Source organism: Lithobates pipiens, unplaced genomic scaffold (genome assembly GCF_037356315.1).
Source record: "Lithobates pipiens isolate NorthernLeopardFrog02 unplaced genomic scaffold, aLitPip1_a1.2 Scaffold_24, whole genome shotgun sequence".
Lineage (NCBI taxonomy): Eukaryota > Metazoa > Chordata > Amphibia > Anura > Ranidae > Lithobates > Lithobates pipiens.
In genome coordinates, this window is record NW_027507786.1 from 5,389,177 (window position 1) to 5,409,728 (window position 20,552).

General features: G+C 48.4%; 1 protein-coding gene across 1 annotated transcript in view; it reads left to right on the forward strand.

Annotated features, from left to right (window-relative positions):
• Positions 1-20,552, forward strand: part of LOC143929632 (uncharacterized) — a 59,756-nt gene that overhangs the window by 17,145 nt on the left and 22,059 nt on the right. The window contains exons 4-5 of the mRNA XM_077453543.1: positions 5,513-5,842; positions 14,223-14,312. Of these exons, the coding sequence (XP_077309669.1) occupies positions 5,513-5,842; positions 14,223-14,312 (420 nt within the window). The remainder of the gene's footprint in view (positions 1-5,512; positions 5,843-14,222; positions 14,313-20,552) is intronic.

Consider the following 20,552-nt stretch of genomic DNA (forward strand, 5'->3'; position numbering starts at 1 on the left):
TTGCACAGAATGCAGGGGTCAGGAGTGCATATTGCACAGAATGCAGGGGTCAGGAGTGCATATTGCACAGAATGCAGGGGTCAGGAGTGCATATTGCACAGATTGCAGGGGTCAGGAGTGCATATTGCGCAGAATGCAGGGGTCAGGAGTGCATATTACGCAGAATGCAGGGGTCAGGAGTGCATATTGCACACAGTGCAAAGGTCAGGAGTGCATATTACACAAATTGCAGGGGTCAGGAGTGCATATTGCACAGAATGCAGGGGTCAGCAGTGCATATTGCACAGAATGCAGGGGTCAGCAGTGCATATTGCACAGAATGCAGGGGTCAGGAGTGCATATTGCACAGAATGCAGGGGTCAGGAGTGCATATTGCACAGAATGCAGGGGTCAGGAGTGCATATTGCACACAGTGCAGGGGTCAGGAGTGCATATTGCACACAGTGCAGGGGTCAGGAGTGCATATTGCACACAGTGCAGGGGTCAGGAGTGCATATTGCACACAGTGCAGAGGTCAGGAGTGCATATTGCACACAGTGCAGAGGTCAGAAGTGCATATTACACAAATTGCAGGGGTCAGGAGTGCATATTGCACAGAATGCAGGGGTCAGCAGTGCATATTGCACAGAATGCAGGGGTCAGCAGTGCATATTGCATAGAATGCAGGGGTCAGGAGTGCATATTGCATAGAATGCAGGGGTCAGGAGTGCATATTGCACAGAATGCAGGGGTCAAGAGTGCATATTATGCCACGTACACACAACCAGACTTTCTGTTGGAATGAACTCTGATGGACTTTTCAACTGACTTTTCGACAGAGTTCCGCTGAAACAGACTCGCCTACACATGATCACACCAAAGTCTGATCGTTTAACGTGATGACGTATGACGGGACTAGAAAAAGGAAGTTCAATAGCCAGTAGCCAATAGCTGCCCTTGCGTCGTTGTTGGTCCACCGGACCTGCATACAGACGAGCTGTTTTCTCGATAGGAATTGGTTCCGGCGGAAAGATTTGAAACATGTTCTAAAGTCCGGCAGATTTTTCGACAGAAAAGGTCAGATGAAGTCCACACACGATCAAATTGTCCGACGGCTTCGTTCCATTGGAACTTTGCTGTTCAAAAGTCTAAAAAGTCCGGTCCTGTGTACACGGCATTACACAGAGTGCAGGGCTCAGGGGTGCATATTGCACGGAATGCAGGGGTCAAGAGGAGTGCATATTACACAGAGTACAGGAGTCAGGAGTGCATATTACAGAGTGCAGGGGTCAGGAGTCCATATTGTGCAGGAGTGCATATTGCACAGAATGCAGGGGTCAGGAGTGCATATTGCACAGAATGCAGGGGTCAGGAGTGCATATTGCACAGAATGCAGGGGTCAGGAGTGCATAGTACACACGGTGCAGGGGTTAAGGGTGGATATTACACAGTGTAGGGGTCAGGAGTGCATATTACACACAGTGCAGGTGTCTGGGGTGTATATTACACACAGTGCAGGGGTGTATACTACACATAATGCAGGGGTCAGGAGTGTATATGACACATAGTGCAGGGGTCAGGAGTGTATATTACACAGAGTGCAGGGGTCAGGAGTGTATATTACACAGAGTGCAGGGGTCAGGAGTGTATATTACACAGAGTGCAGGGGTCAGGAGTGTATATTACACAGAGTGCAGGGGTCAGGGGTGTATATTGCACAGAGTGCAGGGGTCAGGGGTGTATATTGCACAGAGTGCAGGGGTCAGGGGTGTATATTGCACAGAGTGCAGGGGTCAGGGGTGTATATTGCACAGAGTGCAGGGGTCAGGGGTGTATATTGCACAGAGTGCAGGGGTCAGGATGAGTGCATATTGCACAGAGTGCGGGGGTCAGGATGAGTGCATAGTACACACGGTGCAGGGGTTAAGGGTGCATATTACACAGTGTAGGGGTCAGGAGTGCATATTACACACAGTGCAGGTGTCTGGAGTGTATATTACATACAGTGCAGGGGTTAGAGGTGCATATTACACAAAGTGCAGGGGTCAGGGGTGCATATTACACAGAGTGCAGGGGTCAAGGGTGTATATTACAAAAAGTGCAGGGGTGTATATTACACATAGTGCAGGGGTCAGGGGTGTATAGTACACATTATGCAAGGGTCAGAAGTGTATATGACACATAGTGCAGGGGTTAGGAGTGCATATTACACAGAGTGCAGGGGTCAGGAGTGTATATTACACAGAGTGCAGGGGTCAGGAGTGTATATTACACAGAGTGCAGGGGTCAGGAGTGTATATTACACAGAGTGCAGGGGTCAGGAGTGTATATTACACAGAGTGCAGGGGTCAGGGGTGTATATTACACAGAGTGCAGGGGTGTATATTACACAGAGTGCAGGGGTCAGGGGTGTATATTACACAGTACAGGCATCAGGAGTGCATATTGCACAGAGTACAGGAGTGCATATTGCACAGAATGCAGGGGCCAGGAGTGCATATTGCACAGAATGCAGGGGTCAGGATGAGTGCATATTGCACAGAGTGCGGGGGTCAGGATGAGTGCATAGTACACACGGTGCAGGGGTTAAGGGTGCATATTTCACAGTGTAGGGGTCAGGAGTGCATAATACACACAGTGCAGGTGTCTGGGGTGCATAATACATACAGTGCAGGGGTTAGAGGTGCATATTACACAAAGTGCAGGGGTCAGGCCGCGTACACACGGGCGGACTGTTCGCTCAACTTTGTCCGCTGAACAGTGTTTCAGCGGACAGTCCGCTGGTATGTGGGGCTTCAGCGGACAGTTTCAGCGGACAGTTTGACGAACAAAGTTTTTCGGAAATTCCGAAAAACTGTCCGCTGAAACTTGGTTTGAGCGGACAGTCCGCCCGTGTGTAGGCCACTTTCGAAATGAGCAAACTGTTCCCGCTCGGGGGAAAGTCTGCTCATTTCGAGCGCGTCTCCAGGTAGGCGGGCCCCGCCGCCTGGTATGGACTTAAAGGGGAACCCCAACGCCGAAAAAAATCGGCGTGGGGGTCCCCCCAAAGTCCACAACAGACCCTTGTCCGAGCACGCTACCCGGCCGGCCAGGAAAGGGGGGCGAGCGAGCGCGCCCCCCCTCCCTAGCCGTACCAGGCCGCGTGCCCTCAACATGGGGGGTGCCTTGGGGAAGGGGGGGCCGCGTGGCCCCCCCACCCCAAAGCACCTTGTCCCCATGTTGATGAGGAAAAGGGCCTCTTCCCGACAACCCTGGCCGTTGGTTGTCGGGGTCTGCGGGCGGGGGGTTTATCGGAATCCGGGAGCCCCCTTTAATAAGGGGGCCCCCGGATACCGGCCCCCCACCCTATGTGAATGAGTATGGGGTACAATGTACCCCTACCCATTCACCTGTAAAATAAAAGTACCCAAAAAAAAACACAACACACGAGATAAAATATTTTATTGCACAGCTCCGGGGGTCTTCCGTCTTCGGGGGTCTTCTCGCCGGACTCCTCCGCTATCTTCTTGTAGCTCTTTTGCTAGCGGAGGAGTCCGGCTTTCTTTCTCCCCGCCGCCGGCCTCTTCTCCCGACTTCGGGGGTCTTGTCCCCCTCTTCGGTTCTTCTGCCGGGCCACCGCGCCTTCTTATAGCTCTTTTGCAGGCGGTGGCCCGGTCTTCTGTCGCCGCCGCCTTCCGTTCTTCTGCCGGGCCACCGCGCCTTCTTATAGCTCTTTTAGAGGCGGTGGCCCGGTCTTCTGTCGCCGCTGTCGCCTTCCGGTCGCCTTCCGTTCTTCTTCTTCTTCTTCTTCTTCTTCTTGTTCTTCTTCTTCTTCTCCAGGAGATGTTGACACGTCGCTCTCTCCGGCCGGAATGCCAGAGCCGCGCTGTGCGGCCACTTATATAGTGACAATGGGGCGGTGTCACATGGTATATGTCACATGGGTTGGTCACATGGGTTGATGTCACATGGGGACTATGACATCGTAAGGGGGCGGGGTCACCATGTGACCAACCCATGTGACATATACCATGTGACACCGCCCCATTGTCACTATATAAGTGGCCGCACAGCGCGGCTCTGGCATTCCGGCCGGAGAGAGCGACGTGTCAACATCTCCTGGAGAAGAAGAAGAAGAACAGAAGGCGACCAGAAGGCGACAGCGGCGACAGAAGACCGGGCCACCGCCTCCAAAAGAGCTATAAGAAGGCGCGGTGGCCCGGCAGAAGAACGGAAGGCGGCGGCGACAGAAGACCGGGCCACCGCCTGCAAAAGAGCTATAAGAAGGCGCGGTGGCCCGGCAGAAGAACCAAAGAGGGGGACAAGACCCCCGAAGTCGGGAGAAGAGGCCGGCGGCGGGGAGAAAGAAAGCCGGACTCCTCCGCTAGCAAAAGAGCTACAAGAAGATAGTGGAGGAGTCCGGCGAGAAGACCCCCGAAGACGGAAGACCCCCGAAGCTGTGCAATAAAATATTTTATCTCGTGTGTTGTGTTTTTTTTTTGGGTACTTTTATTTTACAGGTGAATGGGTAGGGGTACATTGTACCCCATACTCATTCACATAGGGTGGGGGGCCGGTATCCGGGGGCCCCCTTATTAAAGGGGGCTCCCGGATTCCGATAAGCCCCCCGTCCGCAGACCCCGACAACCAACGGCCAGGGTTGTCGGGAAGAGGCCCTTGTCCTCATCAACATGGGGACAAGGTGCTTTGGGGTGGGGGGGGCCGCGCGGCCCCCCCTTCCCCAAGGCACCCCCCATGTTGAGGGCACGCGGCCTGGTACGGCTAGGGAGGGGGGGCGCGCTCGCTCGCCCCCCTTTCCTGGCCGGCCGGGTAGCGTGCTAGGACAAGGGTCTGTTGTGGACTTTGGGGGGACCCCCCACGCCGATTTTTTTCGGCGTTGGGGTTCCCCTTTAAGTACATTCCAGGCGGCGGAGCCCGCGACGTCTCCGTCGCGGGCCCCGCCTACCTGGAGACGCGCTCGAAATGAGCGGACTGTTGCCTCGTGTGTGGGCGAGTCCGTTCATTTCAAAAGTTGCGCGGACTTAGTACGACGAACAAAGTTTTCCGTATTTGTCCGCTCAAAAAGTGCCGTGTGTGGGCGTGTTCGTTCATTCAAAAGTTTGAGCGGACTGTTTGACGAACTTAGTTTCGGCAGACAGTCCCCGCGTGTGTACGCGGCCTCAGGGGTGCATATTACAAAAAGTGCAGGGGTGTATATTACACATAGTGCAGGGGTCAGGGGTGTATAGTACACATAATGCAGGGGTCAGAAGTGTATATGACACATAGTGCAGGGGTTTGGAGTGCATATTACACAAAGTGCAGGGGTCAGGGGTGTATATTACACAGAGTGCAGGGGTCAGGACTGTTAAGCAGAGAGTGTGGCACCATGCAACACAAAAGGTGTTGGGCAGCCAGACCACACACATTCCTCTCCCCTCTATACATAACTATGAAAAAAACGTTTTGCCTTTACACTGTAGTTCTATTTTTAAGGTCTACAGAATTCTTCTGATAAGAGAACTTTAAATGACCAATATTGTGACTATTTCAGCCAAGCCAAACATCACCCTCTCCAAAACTGAACTTACCATTGAACCTAGAGGGAAGGAATCCGTTTTTTGTGAAGTCAGCAAGTTCTACCCAAAAGTGGTGAAGATCCAATGGGGGAAGCACAATAAGAGTTCCGATGCCTGGTCTTTATTGGACAAACCGACTTATCGAACCGAGATACAGGAGAACAGCGATGGGACCTTCAATGTGAGCAGCCAGCTGGTGGTGGAACCCTCCAGTCCAGAGGAGAATGGAGATGTGTATTATTGTGTAGTGACACACGGCTCCTCCAGCCATGACCAGGAAGTCAGTTTTACTCTGATAGTAAAAGGTAAGCTGAACCCCAGGAAAATCAAATATTAATCCATCGGTCATGTGTATTCTTCTTGATTCTCGGTGAGCTTTGTATATTTTTCCCATATCTGTGTAATCCAGTGTGAGACTTTACCTTCCTGTAGTAAAGACCGCTCCCTGCTGATCTCTCTCCTTGTGCAGAGAGACCGGTCTGGTCTCCGCCCCTTCCTGTAATTTTCTGCAGGCAGCCTGTAGTGGGTGGGGCTTGCTTGGCCCCACCCACAGCTCTGCTCTCTCTCCTTGTGCAGGATGACCGGTCTTGTCTCCGCCCCCCCCCCCCCTGTCATTTTCTGTAGGCGGCCTGTAGTGGGTGGAGCTTGCTAGGCCCCTCCCACAGCTCTGCTCTCTGTGCATGTACAGCACAGTGAGGATGTCACTGCTACCCTTAAAAAACAATAAATGGGTTTCAGAGGCATTTGGTGCTCACAAACTGGACAAATTGGCTATTGAGGAATATATTTAACCACTTCAGCTCTGGGCTAATTGGTAGAAAATTCTTTAGACCCCCACCAAACATTATGTATTTTCTAAGCAGAGGCCCTAGAGAATGAAATAGTGGGTGTTGCAATTTTTGAATGTCGCACGGTATTTGTGCAGTGTTTTTTTTTTTCAAACACAATTTTTTTGGACACCAATGATGGGGCTCAATTTCTCCCAATGACACCAATGATGGGGCTCAATTTCTCCCAATGACACCAATGACGGGGCACAATTTCTCCCAATGACACCAATGATGGGGCACAATTTCTCCCAATGACACCAATGATGGGGCACAATTTCTCCCAATGACACTAATGATGGGGCTCAATTTCTCCCAATGACACTAATGATGGGGCTCAATTTCTCCCAATGACACCAATGATAGGGCACAATTTCTCCCAATGACACCAATGATGGGGCACAATTTCTCCCAATGACACCAATGACGGGGCTCAATTTCTCCCAATGACACCAATGACGGGGCTCAATTTCTCCCAATGACACCAATGATGGGGCTCAATTTCTCCCAATGACACCAATGATGGGGCTCAATTTCTCCCAATGACACCAATGATGGGGCACAATTTCTCCCAATGACACCAATGATAGGGCACAATTTCTCCCAATGACACCAATGATGGGGCACAATTTCTCCCGAAGACACCAATGATGGGGCTCAATTTCTCCCAATGACACCAATGACGGGGCTCAATTTCTCCCAACGACACCAATGATGGGGCTCAATTTCTCCCAACGACACCAGTGATGGGGCACAATTCCTCCCACTGAGACAAATAATGGGGAATTGTTTACTCCCAATGATGCAGGGACATTTTGTACTTTCGATGGTCTGCCCCCCCTAAAGTCTGCAGTACAGTAAACTCGCCCTTTGTTTAGAAAGTTTGGAGACCCCTGATTTAGAGTAATTTTGTGTGAACGCAGTTTGTCTTTTTATATAATTTTGATTATTATTTAGCTTTCTAATCACTTACCGACTGTATAACTTACATGTACGGTGGCAAGGTGGCACTACTGCGCTGAATCACGTCTGGGGCATGCTGCCGATGGCCCACTCCCGCTTTGACTAAACACAGCAGAAGCTGATCTGCGGATACCGCAGACTCTATGTCCGCCGGCACCCGCTGATCGTTAGGCAGAGAGCCAGAACGCCAGCCTGCCTATGTAAATAAGGCAGATCGTCGTTCTGACAGAAGGGAAGACATGGATCCTGTGTTTCTGCAAAGCAGGGAATAGGATCCATGTCTTCCCCTAGTAAAAGCACCTCCCCCACAGTACACTAAAACGCTGGGCTAGAAACAGTTAAGCCTTTGATCGCCCCTAATGTTTAACCCCTTTCCAGCCAGTGTCATTAGTTAAGTGACAGTGCATATTTCTAGCACTGATCACTGTATTAGTGTCACTGGTCCCCTATAAGTGTCCAACTGTCCGCTGCAATATCACATTCCCGCTATAAGTCGCTGATTGTCGCCATTACTAGTATAAAAATAAATAAATAAAAATATCCCACCGTTTGTAGACTCTATAACTTTTGCGCAAACCAATCAATATACGCATATTAGCATTTTTTCCCAAGTTCGTCTTTCAGGACAGCCACCTTAGAGAGACCCTGGCTCCTCCCCTCTCAGGAAACACCGCCTTCAATTTCAAGATTTAAGCCTCGTCCTCCGTCTGTTCCTCAGTTATGGTGTTTCCTCCGGCGGGGAGACACCGCTAAGGAACCTTAGCTAAATCAGTTGGCGAAACTGAGGCTACGTATCTGAAACGGAGCTCTGACTCCGTTCGGCAGTCCGACTCTGTCGTACTGACCGTCTTACATGTACTCTATCTTCGCTTGGTGAAAGCAGGAAGTTTTAGAGGTTCATCCGTTCGTTCACCCAGGCGGGTGTTACGACGGGTTCGGCAGTCTGGGCGGCCAGAGAGCTGGTTTTTGACTGACCGTCTTTTACATGTACCCTAATCTTCGCTTGGGGAAAGCAGGAAGTTTTAGAGGTTCTCCTGTTCGTTCGCCCAGGAGGGTGCTGCAACAGGGTAGGCAGTCCGGTCGGCTGGGGAGCTGGACCCTCGTACTGACCTTTTTTACACGCACTCTAAACTTTGCTTGGGGAAAGCAGGAAGTTTGGGGCGGTCCATCCCTTCGTTCGCCCAGGGGGGCGCTGCAACGAGACGTCCAAGGTCCCCCTGTGTTAGCAGTCGGCTTGGAGCTGGAGGCCGGACCGGATGACGGGCGACGTCAGTTCCGGTGGGGGCGGACTTCTTCGTTGTATCCGCGTCTTCCGGTTCCGGACGCGGCACGTGAAAGGGGACCAAGCGTTCGGCTGGTGCAGCCTCTCTTTCTAAAGTTGTACAGGCAGCTGTAGGAGGCACGTTCGCACCACTCTTCCTCAACAGGAGAATGTCTGAAGCAGAGGCTCCAAGAGCTCCTGGAGATAACGGCACCAGCCACTCAAAGGTAAGGGGAACCCTGGGGAGGTGTTCCCTTACATTATAACCAGTAGCTCCACTGGTGTTTTTTTCCCCCTTGGTGGTCGGGGGGAAGGGCAGTGCGTCTGGGATCCTGGTGGTGGTTGATCCTGGGGGGGGCACTCCCGGTGGTCCTCTATGTAGCGCTGGTGTTTCTTTTTCTTTTTTAATTTTATGCTGCTCTCTCTTTTATTTGTCTTTCAGAAAGCCACAAGCAAGTCCCCCCATGGTTCTAGGAAGAAGTGTCCTTCATGTAGAGCCTCTATGGGGGATTCCTGGTCCAAGGCACTTTGCAGAGAGTGTATTGAGGGATTGGTTAGAGAGTAGGCAGCAGAACAGGGGGCAGATCTGGCGGCTTCTGTGATGGAACTCTCTAATACTTTCCAGTCCTTCCAGACACTTTTTTTCTAGTTTACAGTGGCCTCAGCCCCAGAGCACTCCTACACCAGCGCAGCAGAGTGTACCATCCAGCCCTGTGGATGTTCCTCCTGCAGGTGGAGAGAATCCAGGGGGTCCCAGAGAGGAAGCTGAGGAAGAGGTTGACAGTGTCGGCTCAGACTCCCAAGGGGAATCTGACGATGAGGGGTTGGATGGGGAATCCAGTAGAACCTCACGGTATAAGCTTTCCCTGGAGGAAGTGGATGAGCTCTTAGGAGCTATTCATACCACTTTAGGCATACAAGAGGAAAAGAAGGCATTGTCACTCCATGATCAGATGTACAAGGGCATGGGGGAACAGAAAAAACGGGTGTTCCCGGTGCATGACATCTTGATCGATGCCATCAAGAAGGAATGGCAGGATCCTGAGAGGAAACCTTTCTTTTCTGGGGCATTAAAACGAAGGTTTCCTTTTTCGGAAGAGGAGGCTCTCGTCTGGAATAAATCTCCCAGATTAGATGCTGCTTTTCCCAGGTGTCCAGACACACTGATCTGGCCTTCGAGGACATGGGGGTACTTTCAAACCCTATGGATCGAAGGATGGATTCACTCCTAAAGAGAGCCTGGGATTCATCACAGGGGAATCTTAAACCGGCCATGGCAGCCACAGTGGTGGCTCGTAATATGGAGTATTGGCTTACCCAAATTAATGCGCACATTGAAGCAGGGACGGCAAAGGGGACCATTCTATCCTCCTTTCCCATGCTGCTTAAGGGGATAGCATACATTGCGGATGCTTCAGCTGAATCCGTGCGAATGTCTGCAAGGTCCTCGGCTCTGGCCAACTCAGCTAGGAGGGCTTTATCGCTGAAGACCTGGCAGGGGGACAATGTGTCAAAAGCAAAGCTTTGTGGGATCCCCTTTACAGGAGACTTGTTGTTTGGGCCAGGTCTTGAAGCAGTGCTTGATCGCACGGCAGATAAGAAAAAGGCCTTTCCCGTTAAGAGGAAAATTGGGGAGCAGTCAAAGAAAAAGACTCTTCCTCAGAAGAAGTTTGAAGCCCCTAGAACTAGTCGGCAGAGGAAAAGTTGGGGGCTCAAGGGCAAAGGGCGCGGGGGAGCAATTTTTCGCCCTCCTGAACAGCCCAAAAAGTCTCAGTGACAGGGTCACAGTGGGAGGAAGGTTGGGGGCCTTCGTCCCACAGTGAGAGATGATCACCTCCAATCAGTTTGTGTTGGGGGTCATCAGAAGAGGTTACCGTTTGGAGTTTTCAGAACTCCCCCCTCTGAGACTCCTTGTCACCGAGCTGCCACAATGTGCAGAAAAATCGTCTGCCCTTCTTTCCTCTCTGCAGGAGTTAGAGGAACAAGAAGTGGTAGTACGGGTCCCAGCAGGAGAGACAGGCAGGGGCTTCTATTCCCACGTGTTTGTGGTTCGCAAGCCTTCGGGAAAGTTCAGGCTTATCCTGAACCTGAAGCCTCTGAATGTCTCAGTCACCTACAAAAGGTTTCGGATGGATTCAGTTTACTCGGTGAAAGCACTTCTTCCACCAAACTGTTTCATGGCATCGATAGATTTAAAAGATGCATACCTGCATATTCCCATCGCAGAGACCCACCAGCGTTTCCTCAGACTGGCAGTAAGAACCGCGGTAGGGGTGCTACACCTACAGTTCAAGGCTCTTCCCTTCGGGCTATCCTCTTCCCCCCGGATCTTCACCAAAGTAATGGCAGAAGTTCTGGCCTATCTGCGTCTCAGGGGAATCTCGGTGATCGCGTATCTCGACGATCTTCTCCTGTTTGCCCCTTCTCCGACACAGTTGACTCGAGATTTACAGACAACAAGAGACCTGTTAGTAAACTTGGGTTGGCTTCTGAACCTGGAGAAGTCCAACTTAGATCCTTCCCAGAGGGTCACCTTCCTGGGATATGTGTTGGACTCAACAGTACAGAAAGTCTTCCTCCCTTCAGAAAAAATTCAAAAGGTAGACAAGGCACTGTTGTTTCTCCAGGGCAGCCACCAGATCTCAGTAAGGAGGGTCATGTCGGCATTGGGTTTGCTGACGTCCACGCTCCCGGCGGTCCAGTGGGCGGGATTACATTACCGTCCCCTGCAATTATTTATACTGAAGGTTTGGGATCACAGCCAGGGGTCCCTGGATTCTTTGGTGTCGGTTCCGGACCAGGTAAAGAGGTCCCTCTGGTGGTGGAGAAAGGGAGCAAATTTGTCCCAGGGCCTAGAGTGGGTTTTACCAATATCCAGGGTGGTCACAACCGATGCAAGCAGCTCAGGTTGGGGTGCACACCTAGACTCCCGCCTGATACAGGGTACCTGGGAGAGGAGGGAGTCGAAGAGATCCTCGAATTGGAGGGAGCTGAGGGCATTAGATCTGGCTCTCAGGACCTTTCAGAGAGAACTCAGGGGGCATCACGTAAAAGTCAGGTCGGACAATTCCTCAGTGGTAGCCTACATCAACAGACAGGGGGGCACCAGGAGCGAATCCTTATGGACCCTAACAAAAGCTATCCTCGGGTGGGCCGAAGCAAATGTCCTGTCCCTGTCAGCAGTCCACTTGAAGGGGGAGCAAAATCAGGTGGCAGATTTCCTCAGCAGGAGAACATTGAGAGAAGGCAACTGGGTTCTCAAACAGGAGGTTTTCGAAATGATCACCCAGAGGTGGGGGATTCCTTCGATAGACCTCTTTGCCTCGAGGGAAAACGCGAAGGTAGCCAGCTTCTTTTCTATAAACAAGGGGGACGGGGCGTTGGCGGTGGACGCACTAGCACAGAATTGGGGTTTCTCCAGGTGCTATGCTTTCCCCCCTCCCGTACTGATTCCGGCAGTGTTAAGGAAGTTTCAGGTGGAGAACACTACCCTTATTCTAATCGCACCTCACTGGCCCAGGAGGCCGTGGTTCTCCATTCTGAAGGGCCTGTCTGTAGAACCCCCCTGGATTCTCCCAGTCCAGGAGGATCTCCTTTCTCAGGGTCCAATCTGCTGTCCTCAGGTAGAGCGGTGGAACCTTGCAGCTTGGCTTCTGAGGAAGAACTGTTGAAGGGCAAGGGCTTCTCAGATCGCTTAGTAGCCACGCTCCTAAACTGCAGGAAAAAGGAAACCAGGACCATTTACTTAAAGGTATGGAGGCGGTTCAATAGCTGGTGCTCAGAGAGCTCCTTCAATGTGCACAGCTCTGTAGCCGTTCTAGAGTTCCTACAGGCTGGGGCAGATAAAGGTTTAGCCCTTGGAACTCTGAAGGGTCAGGTATCCGCTTTAAGCGTGTTTTTTAGAAAGGCAGCTAGCTTCAGACCCTTGGATAATGAGATTCTTCAAAGCCCTAAGTAGGCAGAGACCTGTTTCAAATTCCCCCTTCCCAGTTTGGGATCTTTCTTTAGTTTTACAATTTCTCACAGGAGAACCTTTTGAGCCATTGGAATGTTGCTCATTAAAACTGATCACTCTCAAAACGGTGTTTTTGGTGGCGATCACTACAGCAAGGAGAGTGAGTGAACTCGAAGCCCTTTCTGTTAGGGCACCTTTTTTTCAGGCTTTTCCGGACCGTTTGGTTTTTAAGACGGATCCGGCCTTTTTGCCTAAGGTAGCCTCTAGTTTTCATAGAGCCCAGGAGATTGTGCTACCTACTTTCTGTTCAAATCCAGTAAGAGAACAGGAACACATCTTTCATAGATTGGATGTTAGAAGATGTGTCCTTCATTATTTAGATTGCACAAGTCAGTTCAGGAAGTCTGATTCACTTTTTGTGTTATTTTCAGGGGCTAGGAAGGGTTCCAGAGCCTCTAGACGTACGATAGCCAGATGGTTAAGGTTAGCCATTGGGCAGGCTTATGTGGCAGGGGGGTTAGAACCCCCAGTTGGGATTAGAGCACACTCAACCAGGGCAGTGGCAACTTCTCAGGCAGAGTGGGCTGGTGCATCTCCTGAACAGATCTGTAGAGCTGCAACGTGGTCCAGTTTTGCTACGTTCGTGAAACACTATAGACTGGATCTTCTGTCAGCCAAAGACCAGGCCTTTGGTCGTAAAGTGCTGCAAGCCGTGGTCCCACCCTAAGGTAATGTGCTCGCTTATCCTCTCTAAGGTGGCTGTCCTGAAAGACGAACTTGGGAAAAACGGAGTTACGTACCGGTAACATCCTTTTCCGGGAGTCTTTCAGGACAGCCCCGGTTCCCACCCAGGTTTTTGGAGATCGTCGGGAACTCGTCACACGAGACCGTCAGGTAAGATTGAAAGTTTGTTTGTTTGACGTGTTCTTGTGTCTCCTCAGTTGGCCGGAGGTACTCTGGAAGAACTGAGGAACAGAGGGAGGACGAGGCTTAAATCTTGAAATTGAAGGCGGTGTTTCCTGAGAGGGGAGGAGCCAGGGTCTCTCTAAGGTGGCTGTCCTGAAAGACTCCCGGAAAAGGATGTTACCGGTACGTAACTCCGTTTTTTTTTTTTTTTTTTTTTTTTTTTACCAAAAATATGTGGCAGAATACACATTGGCTTAATTTATGAAGAAATTAGATTTTTTTTTTTATTTTATTGGATATATTTTATAGCAGAAAGTAAGAAATATTGTTTCAATCGTTTTTTGTCTGGCTTTTTTTTTTTTTTTTTTAGCTCAAAAAATAAAAACCACAGAGGTGATTAAACATCATCAAAAAAATCTCTATGGGGGGGGGGGGAAATCTTCCAGAGGGCAAATGGTTAAGCTTGAAGGCGCGCAGCTTTCTTCAGAGTTTGTGATATCTAATTTGCGCTAGGGGGTTATTATGATATACTGGAGAAAAAAGAGCCTAATAAGATTCGATTTTACCGGCATTTGCACGGAATGAATGCACGTGCAGTTTTGCAGGACAAACGTCTCTTCAATTGTTTTATTTTTTAATTTATTATATATATATATATATATATATATATATATATATATATATAGCCTTTCACAGTAGAGCATGCCGAGGAACAATGGCTTTTTCCAGTTTATCATCTGTTTCATATTTTTATCTGTTTTATATCTTTACAGAGCTGCCTGGTTATTCATTTTTGGAACTAAAGGTGAACATCTTGCTTCTTGGATTGGTTTTGGCGGGTGTTATTTATCTTTTCCTACGTGGTAAGCACCGTTTTTTTTTTTTTTCGAAAGTCATAAAAATATGTTTAAACGTATTCATTTTTAACGCACGTAAAGCTAACGACTTCTCCGCATTCACCGCAGCCATCATTTTTCACGGTTTGTCTGTTTTATAATGAATCATCACAGTACTTGCCTGATACATTTATTTTTTTGTTGTCAGCTAAAATCGACGTCCTTTTTTTTTTTTTTTTTTTGCCCACAAATAGAGCTTTCTTTTGGTGGTATTTGAACACCCCTGCGGTTTTTATTTTTTGCGCTATAAACAAAAAAAAAAAAAATTTTTTTTTTTAAAAATATCAAAATTTTTAACTTTCTGCTATAAAACATATCCAAAAAAAAAAATCTAATTTCGTCATTAATTTAGGCCAAATTGTATTCTGCAACATGTCTTTGATAATAAAAAAAATCCCAATAAGCTATAATAAACATCCCCCAAAAATGTATAAAAAAAACATTTTTTTTCCATCAGTTTAGGCTGATACGTATTCTTCTACATATTCTTGGTAAAAAAAGAAAAAAAAAATCGCAATAAGCGTTTGATTGGTTTGCGCAAAAGTTATAGCGTTTACAAAATAGGGGATGGTTTTATGTCATTTTTATTAATATTTTTTCTTTTTTTTACTAGTAATGGCAGCGATCAGCGATTTTTTTTTTTTTTTTTTTTTTTTTTTATCGTGACTGCGACATTATGGCACATCGGATATTTTTGACACATTTTTGGGACCATTGTCATTTATACAGCAATCAGTGCTATACAAATGCACTGATTCCTGTGTAAATGACACTGGCAGTGAAGGGGTTAACCATTAGGGGGCAGTGTAGGGTTTAAGTGAGCCCTGGGGAGTGATTCTAACTGTGGGGGGGGGGGGGCGTAGCTGGGTATGACACGTCACTGATCTCTGCTCTGATCACAGGGAGCAGAGATCAGTGACACTGTCATTAGGCAGAACGGGGAGATGCTTGTTTACATTAGCATCTCCCTGTTCTTCCTCTCCGTGAGGCGATCGAGTCCACAGGACCCGCGATCCGACTCACGGAGGTCCCAGCACGCACGCACGCGGTGGCAAATTTAAAGGGACGTGGCTTTCTGCCAACGTACATCGGCGTGCGCCGGTCGGGAAGTGGTTACTCAGTGAAATACCACATTATAGCCACTAGATGGAGGAGATGGTCATAGGAAATAAATGTATTGGGCAAATTATTTGTGACGGCTGTGCGAATGCTTGAGACAGTCACATAGTGATTTTCTTTTTTTTTTTTTTTAAATAGACCCCCTTAAAGTCCTCCCATACATTTGAGGCGTGCTACTGCAGATGTCACTGCATCCAGTGGCTACACTTGTTGGTGCAATGCATGGCCAATCATTGTTAATGGTACCCTGACGTCCCTGGGTCGCAGTGCACCACAAGACATCATAGCACACTACCATGCATGTCGGTGCGCTGTTGCCCAGCTTAGTGCGGGTTTCATTTGTTGTGCACTGCGCTATGGCGTGTTTTCAGCCCATTTAAATAGGCTGGCACATCAACACAATGCACCACACCGCAGCTGTGAGACTGGGCCCTTAGGCATTAATAAATCAAATATTCTGCTTTATTTAGCATCGCAAAACGTTATTTCAGGAACGGTTTGCCCATTTTAAAGGGTATGTACAGTGGCTTGAAAAAGTATTCACACCCCTTGACATTTTTCACATTTTCCAATGTTGGAACCAAAAACGTAAATGTATTTTATTGGGATTTTATGTGATAGACCAACACAAAGTGCCACATAATTGTGAAGGGGAAGGAAAATGATAAATGGTTTTAAACTTTTTTTACAAATAAATATGTGAAAAGTGTGGGGGGGCATTTGTATTCGGCCCCCTTTACTTTGATACCCCCTAATTAAAATCTAGTGGAACCAATTGCCTTCAGAAGTCACCTAATTAGTAAATAAAGTCCACCTGTGTGTAATTTAATGTCAGTATTAGGGATGAGCTGAACACACCCTGGTTCGGTTCGCACCAGAACTTTCGAACGGACCCCAAATTCGTACAAACTTTAGAACCCCATTGAAGTCTATGGGACTCGAACGTTCGAAATTAAAAGTGCTAATTTTAACGGCTAATATGCAAGATACTGTCCTAAAAAGGGTTTGGGGACCTGGCTCCTGCCCCAGGGGACATGGGTCAATGCAAAAAAAAGTTTTAAAAATGGCTGTTTTGGCGGGAGCACTGATTTTAACCACCTCGCGCCCGCCCTATAGCCGAATGACGGCCGTAGAGCAGGCGCTTTCGTCCGGGTGGCCGTCCCTGGATGTCCTAATGTTTACTTCCGCAATGCGCGCCGCCGCGGGTGCGCATCGCGGAAGTTCTGTGTTCGCCGTGTCCCCCGGGGACAGGCAAACACAGATCGCTGTAAACGGCCAATCACAGCGTCCGTTTACAGCGCGATCGGCGTGTCCAATGGGAGATGATCTCATATGTAAACATATGAGATCATCTCTCAGCGCCGCTCTCCCTCCTCACACAGACAGAGTGTGAGAGGGGAGAGATGAACCGCTGCAGCGGCAGCCGTTCTGCTTTGCTTCGATTAAAAAAAAAAAAAGTTAAAAAAAAGTGCTATCCGCCCCAGTGCTATCCGCCCCAGTGCCATCCTGCCCCAGTGCCATCCTGCCCCCAGTGCCACCTGTTGTCAGTGCCATTTGTCCCCAGTGCCATCTGTCATCTGTGCCACGTATTAGTGCCATCTGTCATCAGTGCCACGTATCAGTGCCATTTGTCATCAGTGCCACCTGTTAGTGTCACGTGCCATCTGTTAGTGTCACGTGCCATCTGTTGTCAGTGTCACGTGCCATCAATGACACTTATCAGTGCCATCTGTCATCAGTGTCACGCGTCATCGGTGCCATGTATTAGTGCCATCTGTCATCGGTGGCACGTATTAGTGCCACGTATTAGTGCCACGTGTCTTCAGTGCCACGTGTCATCAGTGCCACGTATTAGTGCCATGTGTCTTCAGTGCCACGTATTAGTGCCACGTGTCTTCAGTGCCACGTATTAGTGCCACGTGTCTTCAGTGCCACGTATTAGTGCCACGTGTCATCAGTGCCACATATTAGTGCCACCTGTCATCAGTGCCACGTATAAGTGTCATCATTGCCACGTATCAGTGCCATCTGTCATCAGTGTCACATGTCATTGTCCTGGTGCTTCAAAAGTGTAATAAGTAGTCAACAAGTTAGATGTGTAATTTATGTTCCTAGAACACGTGATGGCGCTCCCTGCATGTTGGGCCTCTCTATGTGGCCAGGCTGTGAAAAAGTCCCACACATGTGGTATTGTAATACTCAGGAGGAGTGGCAGAATTTTTTGGGGGGTGTCATTTGTGGTATACACATGCCATGTGAGAGAAATAACCTATTACAATGACAATTTTGTGGAGAAAAAAAAATGAAAAATCTTAATTTTGCAAAGAATTGTGGGAAAAAAATGACAACATCAAAAAGCTCCCCATGCCTCTTACTAAATACCTTGGAATGTCTACTTTCCAAAAAGTGGTAATTTGGGGGGTATTTGTACTTTCCTGACTTGTTCGGGTCACAAGAATCGAGATAGGCCACCAGTACATCAGATGTGATCAATTTTGTGCGATTCGCACCACAGCTTGTAGACTCTCTAACTTTCACAAAGACCAAATAATATCCACAAATTTTGGGTTATTTTTACCAAAGATATGTAGCAGTATAAATGAATGAAGAAAAATTAATAATTTGCATAATTTTGTCACAGAAACAAAGAAATATGCGTTTTTTTTCAAAATTTTCGGTCTTTTTTCATTTATAGCGCAAAAAATAAAAACCCCAGAGGTGATAAAATACCACCAAAAGAAAGCTCTATTTGTGGGGAAAAAAGGACAAAAAATTCATTTGGGTACAGTGTTGCATGACTGAGTAATTGTCATTCAAAGTGTGAGAGCACCGAAAGCTGAAAATTGGTCTTGGCAGAAGGGTGTTTAAGTGCCCAGTAAGCAAGTGGTTAATGACAATTAAAGTGAAAAAAAAAAAGTGAAATATTCCTTTAAATATGGTGCCTGCGGGGTGTCTGTAGTATGCCTGTGAAGTGCCACGTGTTTCCCGTGTTTAGAACAGTCCCTGCACAAAATGACATTAAACGGAAATAACGTCATTTAAAACTGCTTGCGGTTTTAATGTTATATCTGGTTCCTGCAATATGGTTGAAAATCATTGAGAAAAATGGCATGGGTAGCCCTTCCTGCCCATTACCAGCCTATTTGGGTCTTGTACGCATATTAAGGGAAACCCCGTACCCATATTAAAAAAAGGAAATGCGTGTGGCCCCCAGGCCCTATATACTCAGAACAGCAGTATACAGGCGGTGCAAACAAGACAGGGACTGTGTAGGTTTGTTGTGTTAAGTTGAATCTGTTTGTAATTTTCAACTGGTACATTTTTAAAGTGTAGCTCAATCTCCTACAACTGATTGCAAGCTCTATTTAAAACGAGCAAGATAGTTAGCTATATAGGTGGATATAGTGGTGTATACTGCGTTCAGAGCATGCAGACAGCACTCATAATCTCCTAACACTGACTGAAAGCTCTATTATAAAAGATAGATATATCGCTAGCTATATAGGTGAATATAGCGGTGTATACTGCGGTCAGGGCACGCAGACAACAACCACTACAGAAGAGCAAGAACGAAAAATCGGCTGATAACGATCGGTGTGTACTGTGTTGAAGGTACACAGAACACCCACTAACTGCTACAGACGCCAACACACTACACAAGGCCACCGCGCTGGCGGCCTTATATAGTGTGGGGCGTGTACTACACAGCCTGAGCTATGATTGGCCACAGGCATCCTGCCTGTGGCCAATTATGGCTCTCCTCGCTGTCGGCGCTGTGATTGGCCAAGCATGTGGGGTCACAGTGCATGCTTGGCCAATCATGAGCCAGCAATGCAGTGCATTGTGCATTGTGGGCCGTGAGCGCCACACGAATTTGGCGCGAACGGCCCATAACGTTCGGAATTCGCCGAACGGGCGAACAGCCGATGTTCGAGTCGAACGTATGGTCGACTCGAACACGAAGCTCATCCCTAGTCAGTATAAATACAGCTGTTCTGTGAAGCCTTCAGAGGTTTGTTAGAGAACCTCAGTGAGAAAACAGCAGCATGAAGACCAAGGAACACACAAGACAGGTCAGGGATAACGTTGTGGAGAAGTATAAAGCCGAGTTAGGTTATAAAAATATACCCCAAGCTTTGAACATCTCACGGAGCTCTGTCCAATCCAAAATGGAAAGAGTATGTCACAACTGCAAACCTACCAAGACATGGCCGTCCACCTAAACTGACCGGCCGGGCAAGGAGAGCATTCATCAGAGAAGTCCTGTTTGCAGTTTGAGAGAAGCCATGTGGGGGACACAGCAAACATGTGGAAGAAGGTGATCTGGTCAGATGAGACCAAAATTTTACTTTTTGGCCTAAAAGCAAAACGCTGTGTGGCGGAAAACTAACACTGCACATCACCCTGAACACACCATCCCCACCGTGAAACATGGTGGTGGCAGCTTCATGTTGGGATGATTTTCTTCAGCAGGGACAGGGAAGCTGGTCAGAGTTGATGGGAAGATGGATGGCACGAAATACAGGGCAATCCTAGAAGATAACCTGTTATGCCGCGTACACACGATCGCAAATTCGGCCAGCAAAAGACTGATGAGAGCTTTTGGTTGGAAAATGCGACCGTGTGTATGCTCCACCAGACTTTTTCTGGCCGAATTCCAGCCAGCGAGGAGAGCCATGATTGGCCACAGGCAGGGGCCAATCAGGGCGTTGTCTGCGTGCCCTGACTGCAGTATACACCATTATCCACCTATATAGCTAGCTATATTGCTCTTCTGTAATTGAGCTTTCAGTCAGCTGTAGGAGATTGTGGGTGTTGTCTGTGTGCCCTGACCGCAGTATACACCATTATCCACCTATATAGCTCTTCTCTAATTGAGCCATCTGCCATCTGCAGGAGTTAGTTGGTGTTGTGTGCCTCCAGCACAGCACAGTATACACCGGTATCTACCCTTTAATTCCTGTTCTATAATAAAGGCATCTGCAGGAGTTAGTGGGTGTTGTGTGCCTCCAGTACAATATACACTACCCAATTGCTGGTTTTCCCATCTCCCTTCAGGCCATTACCATGTCTGGAAGGCCAACAAGG